The 15,129-nt window shown below is 46.1% G+C and overlaps 1 protein-coding gene across 1 annotated transcript in view; it reads right to left on the reverse strand.

Annotated features, from left to right (window-relative positions):
* Window positions 1–2,528: 2,528 nt before the first annotated feature.
* Window positions 2,529–15,129, reverse strand: part of PTCH1 (patched 1) — a 56,373-nt gene continuing 43,772 nt past the window's right edge. The window contains exons 18-24 of the mRNA XM_060015003.2: window positions 14,696–14,976; window positions 13,123–13,260; window positions 10,083–10,225; window positions 6,438–6,537; window positions 5,618–5,872; window positions 3,473–4,016; window positions 2,529–2,926 (exon numbers count right to left, since the gene is read on the reverse strand). Of these exons, the coding sequence (XP_059870986.1) occupies window positions 3,474–4,016; window positions 5,618–5,872; window positions 6,438–6,537; window positions 10,083–10,225; window positions 13,123–13,260; window positions 14,696–14,976 (1,460 nt within the window). The 3' untranslated portion in view covers window positions 2,529–2,926; window position 3,473. The remainder of the gene's footprint in view (window positions 2,927–3,472; window positions 4,017–5,617; window positions 5,873–6,437; window positions 6,538–10,082; window positions 10,226–13,122; window positions 13,261–14,695; window positions 14,977–15,129) is intronic.

A 15,129-nucleotide genomic window follows, 5' to 3' on the forward strand; every position in this document is an offset into this window, starting at 1 on the left:
ACGCATGACTACTGCCTTCGTAAAATATTTTAATTAAAAACCATTCCATACACAAAGATGTAACCAACAAGTTATATTATTTTTTATTCATGTTAGAATTTCTATCAGTGTTTGAACATTAATATTTAGAGAGTTTGTACATTTTTGCCTTCTGAGGTTTAAAATGAGAACCACACTAGGTCACAAATGGTAACTAATACACATTCCACAACTGCATGAAGATTCACTCAATCTCACTCTCTTAACACTGTTAAACATTTTCTTCTCCTTGCTGTACTTTACAATGAAAAGTGTGCCCCACTCATGTCTCAGCAAAGTTCCAGACATTATGGATTCATCACATATAAATTCTTTAAAAATATACTTCTGTCAAAAGACTTGATGACTACTATGTACACTACAAAAATAAATTTTCATATAAATAAATTATATGGCATACTTTTATCTTTGTAACTGAAATGACACAAACCCATTTCTGCCCAAATGGGCAGACAATGAGACCCAGTTTGAATATTTCCTTTAAACTCCTTACACTAAAACCTACCATGAGTTCTTAATGAAAATGTTATATACTCTGAACTATTTAACATTAGTAAGCACTCTATACAAATAAAAATTCTGTTCAAAGGTAAAACATAGCTGTAATAGTGTTTCCAATAGAAATAAAATCCCTGCATTTTTCTGTTATAAACTGGCATGACAAATACTGTAGGAAAACATTCTTATGATACAAAATTATAAATATCAGCAAAGATTTTTTTTTAAAAAAATTAAAACATCCAAATGAACAAACAAGACAGACAAAATAAAACTATTTTAAAAAAGAGAGAGAGAAATTCTGGTTGCCTGCCAGCCCCCGAGTTCTCCCTTTGCCAATGTGACTACTGGAGAGAGCTCTACGCTGTGCAGAAAGCAGGGGCCAGCCAAGCAGTCAGGCACCATGCAAGCTGGGCTCAGGAAAGGAGTGAGGGCACTCCTCGAGCCAGAGGGAAGCAGACCTCTGAATTTTGCATCATCTCTCTCCTGAATGCGGGATATTGAGTTTTCTGAGCAGAGCTGAGTGTTAGGTAGACAGACAGTGTGGCTGACAGAGGCACCAAACAGTAGCGGTGGGGCCATTTGGGACCCTGGCATATGAACACACACATCTGGTAGCCACAGTCTCGCGGCGAGTTTTACAGTCTGAGGTCACTACACTGCTGGTACTATTGTGGGCCGTTGCCTTTCGAATAAGATTTTCCATGTAAAACAGGAGGCATAATGGGAGCTGCCCTTTGTGCACTCCTACAGTAGCTTAGTCTGGGTACCGAGTGCTTCCCCAACATTTGTTGGTCTCTGGCTAAGAGCCTAGGAAGACCAAACCTCAGAGCAAGAAAACAGAATTGATATGGAAGCAGATCTTTAAAAATAACACCTGGTTGAGAGATATGTCTCTATATACATTCTTCAGTGGGGGTTATGCAATTAGCATCTTCCTGCTCTTCAATAAATGTCACATTGAAAGAATACTAATGACGGTGAGAAGAGGGGGATGAGATACTTAGGAAGCGTGCACCCATCATGTTAATATTAACACTTGGAGGATCAGCCTTCTGAAGCTCATATCCTATAGAATTTCTGATTCCGTATCACCATATTGGATGCTCACTATTTTAAAGAGGAGGCAGACAGATCCAGAAAGCCCCAACCGTGCCATTTAGCAAGAGAGGGAGTTTAAATTGTAGGGACTCAAAACATCACCTCTGGGTCTGTTGTGGACCCAGAATTAAGAGGTCATTGTCTCCAGAAGATTTCCAATCCACTCTTAAATTTGGGTGGTGATAGTGGTGGTGGTGTGTGTTAAGTGTGTGTGTGCGTGTGTGTGTTGTGCGTTGGTTACGAGAGAGGTACAATGAAGGCTGCGTACTTTAGAGGATACGCTCACGGCCCAGCTGAGGCTCCCACTGGGCATGTTCTCTAGGTCTTTAATACCAATGAAGTTGAAGAGATGTGAGCTCTGTACCCTGAGGTTCCAACATCCACCACAATGGTCCATGCGAAGGAACTTATCTCCTCTGAGGCACGAGTTGGGGTGTCTGGATGGCAGCCAATAATCTTAAGAGATGCCCTGAACTTGAAGTGAGTCTGGCAAAAGGATAAAGGAGATGTTTAGGGCTAGCCCTCCACCAGCGCTAGCACTAGAGATATCCTGACTCTTCTGGCCTAAGGTAGAGCCCACCACGGGTTCACAGACAGCAAAAAGAAAAAAAAAGAAAAAAAATCACAGTACAGTACATTGGGAAATCACACACATGTTCACACACACAGCCAAACAAGAGAATCTCATCCAACTACACCTAGAGAAGCCACCGGGGTTAACGTGCTTTCTTCATATTTGCTCATTAAACAACAACAAAATTATCACGCATAGCGTGTTTGAAAGTTAACAGTAACATTTCATACTACCACAGGGTTGTGATATGCAAATTTAAAATATTTTAAACAGAAACCTTTACAAAATAATCCTATTACATAAGCAATATTTGCATAGAATTATACAGGTAAATTATACAATATTTAAGCAGCAGCAACATATGCTGAAATTTAAGACTAAGTTAAGCTTGGTTGTGGCACAGAGACCAATGTACAAATAGGGAGGGGCTCCGCTGCGGTCTCCCCACCGCCTGCTCTGGAGGCGGGAGTGTAGAAAACCCAGATCACACTACTTTACATCCGTTCCTTCGTATATTACATATGTGTACACCTCTTAAATATTTATAGAAATATTTCACAAAATAATACAATCAGTTACAGTAACAATGAACTGCTGTCTGGCACAGCACGCCTTTCTAACTCCGCAGCTCTCTTCAAGCAGTTCTGGTGGGGCAGGGTAGGGGTAGGGAGGGGCTTCCAATCTTTGGCCTCTTTGCTTCAGATTTTACTCACCCTTTAAAAGAAAAAAAAAAGGAAGTCAAAGTAACAGGTCTACGAGTCCCTATGTATAAAGCACAAACACAGGCAAAACGGGTCTGGGGTACAGAGATCAGGACGGTGGGGGATGGGTGAGGGCATGAGGGGCTTCCAGGGGTGGGTCATGATCTCTCCCTTGACCTGGGGGCTGGTGACAGGGATGTGCTCACTTTGTGACTGTTCACTGAGCTGTGCGTTCATCAGACATACCTGCTATGGCTTTAAAAGACTGAAAAATAGGTGAAAGGGGCAGCTGTCAGTGTCTCTGTTGAGATGCATTAAACCTCCACAGGCTAACTGTGAGGGACAGATCCAATCTGGAACTCAACTGGTTCTCCAAGGATGACGAAGCTTAGACAGGCAACCCTGCCTGTGGGTAAGAGGTCACTGCGGTTCAGTAGGGGACACATGAGTGCCCAGGGCTCCAGGAGGATGCAGCCATCTGCGTCCCTCTAAGTCCCTGAGGGGTCATTGAAGAGCAGCGCCTCAGAGGCCCACCCACCTGCCCACCGGCCCCGCCCACCTCAGTTGGAGCTGCTGCCCCGGCGCCTCTCCTCACATTCCACGTCCTGTAGCTCAATGACCTCCACCTTGGGATCCCTCCTCTCGCAACGGACGTTAAAAGGCACATGGGGGTCCTCAAACAGCCCGTGGTCAGTCTCGGGGTAGTCCTCGTAGCCCGGGCGAAGTCCCCCTCGGGGGTTCCGACTGGGCCCGGGCGGGGGGTGCACTGCAACAGTCACGGACGCTGAGGCCGTCACGGTGGTGATGGGCTGGCAGTAGCTGGGCACGGAGCTGCCCGTGGCAGTGAACGCTGGGTGCCGAGGGTTGTGAGAACGGGTTCCCCGGGGGCCCGTGCGGTCCCTATTGCTAGGGCCAGAATGCCCTTCAGTAGAAATTTCGAAAGCGTCTCTGCGCGGTCTGTAAGGGGGCGGCCTCAAGCATTCTCTGGGGGCCTCTCTTCTGGGCTGCTGGCCTGGCCGTCCGGGTGGCAGGGACCCTGAGTCCAGATGGGGCTGCTGTCGAGGGTTGGAGGGTGGGTGCTGCCTCGGTTCAGGATGGACCACCTGCAGAGGGCAAGGGCAGGCTGAAACAGGCCGGGTGCTAACCCCAGGCTGGGCATCGGCCCCCGCTGCCCCAGCCCTCCCTTCATGGCTCTGACTACCGCCCGGCCACCCACACACAGCTCTTTCTGAACTAGAGCTTAGTCAACCCCACAGATGGCCGGGAGCGCCCCAGGGAGCGACCAGGGGCCTTCCACCCACAACGACGTGGCAGAGGTACGCCCTGTTTGGACCCTATGCCTAGGCTTTCTCCAGCACAGCTGGCCGGACACATACGGCCGGCTGCCCATAAATGCAGGGCTGTGGTCTAAGTACCCGAGCTGCCTCTCTCCCACAGTTCGCCACCCCACCCTGCTGGGTAGAATCAGATCTCGAGCTCCTTCTTCTTCTAAAATGACTAAGTGTCTGGCCCTGGCTCGCCCAAATGCAGGATGTTACCCGGACGTTGTCTACACTGTTGAATACGGTAGCCATGAGGGACACGTGGCTATGTACGTTTAAATTAACTAAAATTCAAAATTCAGCCCCTTAGGTCGCACTAGTCACATTTCAAATGCTCCACAGCCACATGTTGCAGTGGCTACCGCACTGGAGAGCATTCGCACTGTCACAGAAAGTTCTACCGGGCAGTGCTGCTCTATCCTGTTGTTAGGAATCTGGTTTCTGGGTCTCTGTACAAAGCATGGAGCAACACAGTGGCCACATCAATCAAAAGGACCGTGACCAACTTCAAAGTCGTTCAGCTTGTACCTATTTTTAGGCTCCCGCTGAACAAAACCAGATTCACACTGCAGCTCAGCAGGCATCGTCACGGGGGGTAAGAGGAAGAAAATTTAGGTTATTTGGTTGGCCTCTCTCTCTTTCATGGAAGGGCAGCTCCAGCCTGGGACTGGAATACCCATTTCCTGGAGGGACAGCAGGAGGCCCCCTGTCAGAGCAACAGGAGCCTTAGAACATTCCTTGGGTTTTGTGTGCTGTGCTCCAGGCCTGGGGGGCCGAGGACATCCTGGGGAGCACAGAGAGGGGAGAATGCGATTGGGGCTCTCAGGGCCTCTGAGAAGAGGCTCCGGGCTGCTCACGGTTTTCCTGAATTACTGAAGGCTGGTTCTCAGCTTCTCTGCTCCTTCCCGCCACCTAGGATACGAGCTTGGAGCCACAAAAGCTTCTGGTGAAGTCTTAGACAGTAACGATTGAAATAATTTTACACCAAGGGTAATTAAAAGGAACAGAAGTGGAAGGGAAAAGAAATCACTTCTGCTGGCAATAAAAATACCATTACATTTTGAAACAGGTATCCTCCTACAATGATACGTAGCTTTTAAAGAAGGGGGGCAGGGGGAGCAAGGCATGCTTTACCTCCGGTCCTTAAGCTCAAACGTGATATATGCTGACGGATGTTCTGTGTAGCCACCAATATTGGTCCCTGCCCTTTTCAATCTGTACGAGATACAGCCACATGAAACTGACATTTTTACAGTTTAAGAAGAGCCAAATATTGGCCATTTCATATGAGTCCACCTAACCTATACATTTTTTGGCATGCTGTCTGTGATTTGCTGTTCAGAGCAGGCAGGGGCTGCCTCCTGGGGTGACTTATGACTTACGGTGGAGCGGGCGAAGACAGGGTTCTCTGTGGCCTCCACGATCACTTGGTGGGAAGGGCCCCCGGCGCCCTGCTGGGCCTCGTAGTGCCGAAGCTCCTCACTGATGCCCGACACCGTCGTCTGAGAACTGTACTCCGAGTCAGAGGAATCAGACCCGTTGTTCGTGTGACCAGGGGGCAGAGCGAACCGGACCACACTGGGGGGCGGCTCAGGGGAAGGGGTGGGCAGCCGGTTCAGCCCGTTGGCTGGAGACACCTATTTAAGGGGATTCAGTATTACAGGTGTTATCAACCATTTACCTGGTGGCCACACTTAAGGTTCAAAGCACAATATTGTTCAGGGGTCGCTGCCCCTCCCCCGCATCCCCCCCGCCCCCCGCCCGGCCTCTCACGCTACCCTGTATTCACTTGGCCCAATCCCTGCCACTCTGAAGACCCTTGGGCCTGACAGCTGGAGCAAAAGACCTGCCCTCTGCTTTCACACTCTGGAAAGGCAGGCTGTGCCCCTTTTACTCCTGTTCAAGCCCAGATATTCTTCTTGAGTGGAAAGTGCTTCATTGATAGAGACCTACAAGACTCAGGTTGCCAATCACTAGGTTTCAAAAATAAACAACCTAAACCAAACCAAACCATTCCCCCTACATCCCCTAAGACTATTAAACTGAAGAGAAAAAAAGCCATAGTTATTTGAGCTGTTTACTGAAAAAGTAAACAACCAGCAAATGTGGATATACTTAAATACCTAAATTAAGAGTGACACCAGGAAAAACAATATTCAGGTGGTCTGAGGGCTGCACATTACACTGGCAACAATTACTGACCTCAGGATACGGTCCGAAGAAGGACAAAAGGACTGGCAGCAAAACCAGTCCATTGAGAACACCCAGGATTGTTAGGATTGCCAGGACAGCAAAGAAATACCTTGAAGATAAAAGGGAAACAGGAACATTTACCATGGCAAAAGTAAATTAAGCTACCCTTCACGTGCCCAAACGTCAGAGCCAAAAATTAACAAAACCCACACCAGTGAAAAGGCTGTTACAACACTGCGTTTCAAATTCAGCACAAGATTAGGGTTTTTTTCTCTTTTCTTTTAACCTTATGACTTTGAGGACTACATTCTACAACCCAAAGTGTTAGTTCATGAAGGGAAGAAAAAAAATTAGGTTTGTTAATTTGCTGAAATCTCATGGCATGTAACGTTATTTATGAATGTGTTACACAAACACAAAAATATGGAATGTGAACTGAATGGCCGAGCAGACTGAAAGCACAAATACAATGCAGAGGGGCCCCGTTCATGAAAACCCAGCAGAAGCAAACAAATGAAGTGAAGGGTGTAGAATTTAAACAATTTAGCCCAGGAGGAAAAGCAGCCCACTTCTGCAGGCAGCTAATCCACTGTGAAATGCTTCTGCATCTTAGAGCAGAATCTCTAATTAAGTCTCCAGCGTAGCAGGTAAGGCTTTCCCCGGGCTTTCATTAACCGCAACTTTCTGCCCAGAATTCTGTGAGTTCCAGTTTTACCAAACAGTTCCAACTGCAATCTTTTTAGAACACTGGAACCAGCTTTCGGCAAAGAAAACACTGCCCATTCTGTGGTTGCTGGGGCATTTTCGGGGGAGGGCGGTCCACAATGACGGGCTGCTCTGCCGGCCAATCTTTTGTTGAACAATTTAGCATCTCTGAATACTCTTGTTTTGCGTCAGCCAATTCAAACATAAAGGCCGCAGCACCATGAAGAAGAGGAGAGTGCACAAGTGGCCCTGCTTTCCCACCGTTGAGGGCTAAGGTCTGGGATCCTTCACGAATACCAAGGTGAACCTGTCAACCAGGGAGAGTGGCTGGAGGATGTTGCACACAGCTGGAGGCAGCGGGCTCCACGCAAGCATGCGTTTCTGTAACTAACGGTTTCTAGGGCAATTCTGCTGGAAGTGGGCTGGGGTGGGGGAGAGCTCAGGATGTTCTGGGAAGAGGGAGGGCAAGATATCTATCTGCTAATGGTCCTCTTGATCATAAAACGGAACAGGCACCAACCTTTGCTGTGCCTATATATGTTTCAACATTAGATGAAAGGAGAGAGAATCCCTATAAAAATACAAATACCTCGCAGCTATTGTAAACATTAGAAACTTCTGAGCTGCATTAGTAAAGACCAAGCAGCCGATGTCTTGCACTAATGTAAACTGCTGCAACTTTAGGCGGAGGCATATATCAGCAGCAGGCATTAAGACATTTGCATCCCATCCATCTAACTGTAGAATAAACAGACCAATTAGATTTCGGACAGCTTAGTGTATACAATGTCTGCTCATTCAGTCGACCTCGGTGAGGGCTTTATCAGGTTAATCCATCCAGTTCTAGAAAATGGGAAGCCCTTTTAAGTGCTTGAAACAAGAACCCTGATATCTCTGGGAGAGAACAAGACGCCATGGGTTAGATGAGAGAGCTGGGATCCTGCTCTCCACCCAGGTCCCAGATGGTTGTTCTAATTCAGGCTACGTTTCTTCTCTGTGGCTCCCTTGGCACCCCCCACAAGGCTGAGTTAGATCCTCTGAGATCCCATCACACTCTGTTTCCCATGGTTTTGAATTGCCTGTGACCTTGTCTCTCCCCCCATAGACCGTCAACTATGTACAGGGGGACGGGGTCTACATTACTTGCAGTTGTGTGAAATGGCACTTATGAGGTGCTCACTACATTGTGTTGAATGAGACATTACACAAAGAAACTCTATTTGACATAGGGTTTTTACATCACAGAGAAACAACTACTCATGCCCGAATAACGGAAAAGTCAAAATCAAATTAAGAGCTTAAAACAAAACCCAGACCAAAACCTTCATCTAGTTTAGGCATATGTCTACCTGATATTGGCAAACAGGGAGTACTAATTGGGCTTGTTAAGTGATCGGTCATCTGTGCTGAGAGGATCAGCAACGTGGCCATCATCTGGGAGCTGGCTGGAAACGCAGACTCTGCTCCCCACCCCCAACGAAGTCCGATCTGCACTTACAGAGAGCCCCAGATGACTCACGAGCACGTTACAGCTTGAGAAGTACTGGTCTACACCTCTCCACTCATTCTCCACCCAAGCGCCAGTGAGCCAACCCTGGCACTCACTCTAGCAAGGCTAAATCTCCATGATGCCGACCCGCCCAATGGGGTAACGTCACAGACCCGTGGACTGATCTTTTCTCGTAATAAAGAAACGTTGGCTACAACTTAAAATCCTCTTCTTTTCACTTGGAATTGAAAGGCCTATCGCAACATACACATCAGAAAAGCCTGTTTAGAATCTCTCTCTAGATTATCGAAACGTCCCTAACGATCAAGTCATTTCTCACATTTCATTCTGCTTTACCATGGTCCTAATTCTGGACTATCTTTTACTTATCGATGATTCTGGCCTCGCCCCTCCACGGAGCAACAGGGTTACATCCAAGGGCAGCTTTGTCAAAAAGCTGCGGAGGCTGTTCAGAGAAGAAAATGGTCTTTCCCTGCAGTTCTCAAATTCTTTTTAAAAGGAAAACTTGCTCTCCTTTTATACTTCACAAAGTCAAATCCTTAATTAAATTCACCAGAAACTGCTTGCCATGAAATCCAAATTGAAAGATGTATCCAACTAGGCTTGGATCTCAAAAATTTATTGGTGTTAAGTCACACGTTAAATGCTTCTTAAATCTTAGTGGCAACTCAAATGTGAAATCAAGGCATGTCATCTTCACTTCTTAAAAGAATAAAATCTATGTGAAAACTGTAGGTATCTGTACGTTTTCCTTTCTACAGTTTTTTTTTTTTTTTTTTTTTGTGATACGCGGGCCTCTCACTGCTGTGGCTCCCGTTGCGGAGCACAGGCTCCGGACGCGCAGGCTCAGCGGCCATGGCTCACGGGCCCAGCCGCTCCGCGGCATGTGGGATCTTCCCGGACCGGGGCACGAACCCACGTCCCCTGCATCGGCAGGCGGACTCTCAACCACTGCGCCACCAGGGAAGCCCTTTTCTACAGTTTTGAAGGAGAAGTAAAGGTCAAATTCAGTCAATTCATGGGAACCAGGTCATTTCTTTCTGTTGGTATTTCTAACCTCAATAGCAATAACTGGGATATCGGTTTCAAGTTGTAGAGTTGCCTTTGTTGCTAGCCCCACTCTCCATCTTTTCTCCCTAAGATATTCCCCAAGACAGCTCTAGAAGGGAGCTTGCTTTTATGCCTCTCAGGATACCTCTGAGTTAATAAACTCAAAAGAGAGTGGAGTCACAGATTGTGGCAATCACTTCACAATGTATGCATATATCAAACCACCATGTTGTACCCCCTTAAGTATATACCATTTTTATTTGTCAATTATTCCTCAATGAAGCTACGGGGTTAGGAGCGGGGAGTAGAGTCACAATGAAGACATGCTGCAATCTTCCAGAGGCAGAAGGAAATAAGCAACAGAGGTCCCATTAGAAACGAATGCTTACCTGACAATGAAATCAAACTCGGATCCCGCAAGCATCAGCACTCCTAACAGAGTGGAAACGGCACCGTCCAGAACGGGTGCAAACATGTGCTCCAGGGCGAGCATGGCCCTGCGGTTCTTATCGCCAATGGCTGTTAGAAAGGCCTGCGCAACGAGGAGAGGTCAGATGATCAGATGCCTGGACTTGACTTGGTCAACGGCCAGCTTCGTCTTCAATGCTATTAGCCACTTTCATCTGCCTCCACTGAACCTCTCAGATCCTACCCTCTATCTACTGGCATGTGTAACTGGGGCTGCTCAACTAGCTAAATCTAGGCTTACGCTAAATTGACCTGTTCACGATAATGGGTTGTATTTGGTATTGATGTAAATCTTGAACATCAAGAAGAAAAGAAGAAAAGCATATTTACTTTAAATTTAAAAACCATGCCAAAACTATACAAATGAGCAAAATGTTCCCTTCTTTTCACTGTTACTCACGCTTGAGTTTACTCCCCACACTTAAATGATCTAGCATCATTCACATGGGAGACCTCCAGTTGTGAAAGCGACAGCATTTTGCCCGATTTTTTGAAAGGTCAAGATCTTACTTCCAAATGGGCTTAGCACCTGGGTGCTAAATACCTATTTCCTCACTATTATGCTGAGGTTAGAAATTCTGTCACCGTGTTCCAACTGATGTGTTTGTAGTACATGTAAGTACCACGAAGGTATCACAAGAAAAAGACAGGGCTGTAAATTCAATCAAGCCTGTTCTAAATATGTGTGGCTATATCTCACCTCTTATGCATTCTCTAAAGCTCTTCTAGGTCAAGGATACTGTTGATACCAAATGGGAACTTTATGGAGATCTTGGTATATCAGACTATTGGCTTGAGAGTGTGACCCAGGACCATTTCAATGTGGGTTAGTTACTGTTACACCCTGTCTGCTCCCCCAGTGCGGGGAGGGCTGAGCCTGGCAGAAGCTTGCTCTCTGAAAGTTAAGGCTGCTCTAGGATGTGCTGAGAAGAGGGCTTGGGGCCCTTGCAGGTGCACTAGGGAAGGACAGGACGTTATTCTACTTAATGGATGAAGAAATAAAATGACACAAAAGTCTGCAAAGGTGCATTGTGAATTTTCCTATTTTTCTCTGAAGTGGGGTCTATGTATGGACGCTCTTTCAGAGCTGGGAGATTTTAGGGTCAAAGCAGTTGTCTTTTTCTCCTGGGAGGAAAGCACCAAGATGGTTTGGAACCATGGTGCTCTGTGCTGTATCTGGGCTGTGAGGCCACAAGGGTCAAAGTTGGGTTGATCTTCTTGCATAGAACTTATGCTACGGAAACAGTAAACTGCCAGGCGCCCATCGATTCCTTGATGACTTTCACATACAGGACACGGTAAGAACACCATGTCCTGTGTGTGGGTAGCCTCTTGATGAAGACCTGGGCTAGCAGCACAAAGCCAAGCTGCCTCTTGAGACTCCTTCAATTCTCAGGAGTAAATCTTGCATGAGGAATAGAGGCGTTCCTTCACTGTTTATCCAGCACCGGTATGGATATTTATGTTCATACTACCTCAGAGATCCAAGGGGCCGCTACAGTTTAAAGACTGTTGTTAGCATTTCCACCGCAAAAATCTGTTCTAGGACCACCCTTGTTTGTAATGCTAGCTACCAAGAAGAGCGGTTTTCATTCACATCAGAATAAAATGATTTGTGGATTTTTAACTCGCGGGTAATTTTTCTCCTTTTTAAAAGAAATGATATCGTCATTATGTGTTCTCTAAGCTCTAGGCTCTTCTTTCTAAAAATCCCCTCTCCTTCTTCCCAGCTCAACTGAGGAAAGTAATTAGGGTAGGCTCAAAATGTAGAAAACTGTTTCTATATATTATCGGCTTTTTATTATACATTGGGGAAAAAAACAGGTTAACTGCAACAAAACATTCCTTCTGAAATATAAACATTTATCATCTCTACGCAGCATAAATATGGCCCTGAAAGAAGACAACAGAAGGTAGAAGGCAGAAGCATCTGTCTAGACACCCATGTGTGTAGCTATGCATGTGCCATGTGTTAAGCCCAAAGAAAATCAATGCTAGAGATGCAAAAGCAAGGCTTTTTGCAAGAGCAAAGGCTTTTACTCAAAGTAACTTGATCCAAGTCAAATGCTTGGTTTCCTAGCTAAGCATTCCAAACATCAGTATTTATTCAGTCAGTAAGTATTTACTGAATGCCTACATAAACCCAAGGACGCAGACTATAAACACAAGTGTGTACGGAACATAATTTACGCATCGCTATAGGGCTTTTGAATGATTCTCTGATAAATGTATACGATGGGTTTGTCTCTTGGGTTAGACTCCTCTTGAAGTTTACTTTTCTCCCACAAAGATTCACAGGACTGTGCATAGAAAGAGCCGGGTGGGCGTTGGCGGGGGGGGGGGGGGGGATTCCTATTGAGAGCAATGCTAGTTCTCCTACTTTCTGCTGTCGTGAATTTGGAAGCTGGGAGGTCGAAGGAGCTGGGTGGGCCCAGGTGGGAGAGCTAGTTCCTCAGCCCCAGGGTATTTCCTCAGCTGCCAACTCACCTCACCCTCCACTATGCCATCCCCACCAAATCTGTGAGTGTGGTCTCATTTTATCCCTGCTTTATGACTGTGATTTTAAAAATCGTGTGTATTCATGCACACGTATACACCATCTGTCTTAGGAACAGCAGACGAGTTCAGGACCCGTGGTGACACAACTGACGACACCAAATGAGCAGAATCCTTCCTGGCCCACTCGGACACACCAAAGACACTGCCTACTGCCGACGTGGCCTGGCTTTCACCTTTGACACCCTTTTTCTTAGATCTCCCCCAGAGGGAAAGGAGTCTGGCTGAACTTCAGCCACTCCCAGGGAACGTCTGTGCTCTGAAGCCTTTTTGCCGTGATGTGTGTCAGGTGTGTTCCTTGATGTTGGAGAAAATGAAAAGGTTCCCAACTTGGAAACTAAAAAGAGCCAGAGGAAACAGGTTGCCTTTCTAGTGAATAGCTTTCACTCAAAACGTCTCCCATACCAGAGCAACATGAACGGTGAACTCCACTCCAATGCCGACGGAAGCGATCAAGATGACCACAGGCACGGCACTCAGCTTGATTCCAATGAGGCCCATCATGCCAAAGAGCTCGACCGTCATCAAAGCCAAGACTGTCACCTTGAAAAAGACACACAGGATGAGTGGCTGGGCACAAACACACTCTAGGTGTCGCAAACATTTTTTCAAAACTGTTCCCCGAGCGCAATCTATAAGGAATTATAGAAACACGCACTCATTGCTGGCTACAAATTTAATACAGTTTAAAACAAGGTGTTTCCTTCTGTTTTGATCTTAACCATCAGAGACCATCCTTCAACTTATAACTGAGTTGCAACTAGAGTTTTTGGTTGCCTTGCCCTCCATCCTTAAGAAAGCTGATCGGACGGGGTGAATAAAAGTTCTTTGACGTAAAAGTAGCTTTGCTTTTGCTTGGAGAGTCCATGGACTGAGTGAGGATGACTTGGGAGAAAGGGGACGTGTGGTCAGCTGATGTGGGTCAGGTTACAGCCCCTTCACTTTGAAGAAATGTGGAGTTACTGGGGTGGACAAAGCAAACAGTCAAATCCAAGGAAAAGCTTTTATTTGCCTTTCTTTCATCTGCCTTGTAAAAATTTCTAGGGGGATGGAAAGAAAATCTGTGTGGCAGACTTTGGAGTTTTTTGGGCCAAAGAGGAGAAAATACAAATAAAACAATGAACTGCACAGAGACAAAAGAAGGAGAGAACGATCTTTCCTTCTGGAGGTGGGGGTCAGCAGGCAGTGAAGGGGGGACAGACAAGTACAATAAAAGTTCCCTTTGCTTTCTTTTAATAAGCTAATGAAAGATGGATAACATCAATTGCTTAAGTACCATGAAAACTCCTATAGACTAAACATTTACCTTTAAACATACCTGTTGCACAGACTTATGGTGCAGAAACAAGACCTGGTCTCTGTTTTTATAATTCTGGCATTTTGAAGGCTATACCACAGTTCATGGAATTTAAATACTGCCATGATTTTATTAGACTCTACCCAAAACTTGTTTCAAATCTGAGAGTATTATACTTGGAGAAAGAATGCAAAGAACAGGTTGATAATACTCGTTTATCAATTCTGCCCAAGAGTGAAAACAAACACACCACACAAAACCATCCCTAAAACCATTTGACCATATACCACCATCCTAACTCCTTGAATTATCGCTCCATTTAGAAGAATCTTCTCTATATTTGGTCTGGGATGTAGTAACAAAATGACACTTGAACTGAAAAAACAGTTACGCTTTGAGTGTTTGTATTTAATAAATGCTCAGCTCTATATTATGGAAAGTGTGCTCAAAAACTCCCCTATCTTTACACAAAAAGTTTAAAGGAGAGGGGACAGAAGATTAAGGCCATTAAAGGCTCTACCTAACCATGAACCTCACCACCTCCAGTAGAATAAATACAGTATGGATGATGCAATCTATACCCTCCTCCAGAGGCCCAGACATAAACAAAACTTCCCGGCTGCAGAAAGAGCTATGCTGAAAGGAATGTGACTTCCACAAAGACCCTTAGAATAAACTCACAATGATCCCGGCCGTCCAGGGGTTCAGGAGGAAGACAGCACACACGAGGAACGTGCAGGCCAGCACCACGCTGATGGACAGGAGGAGCCAGTGGCGGAGGCCGATGTACTGCTCCCAGAAGAGGAAGGGGTAGCCGTTGGGGTAGCTGGAGAGCCCCAGGCTTGTGTAGTTGTTGCAGATCGTTCTGACTTTTTCAATTGCTTCAACGAAGTCTGAGGTGTCACGCAAGCCGTTGAGGTAGAAAGGGAACTGAGCGTATTCGATGGGCTCTGCTGCTGGGACTGGAGAGAGAAGGCAACAGGGAGAGGGCCCATGGATCAGGGGCTCCTGGCAATACTGAGAAAGGCAAACGGACGCCATCCAAGGGTGGAAGAAATGCGACAAGCTCCCACCGTTAGCCATCCCAGACGTGCATCCCCAGATTCTCCACAATT

The sequence above is a fragment of the Delphinus delphis genome, chromosome 6, assembly GCF_949987515.2.
Source record: "Delphinus delphis chromosome 6, mDelDel1.2, whole genome shotgun sequence".
Lineage (NCBI taxonomy): Eukaryota > Metazoa > Chordata > Mammalia > Artiodactyla > Delphinidae > Delphinus > Delphinus delphis.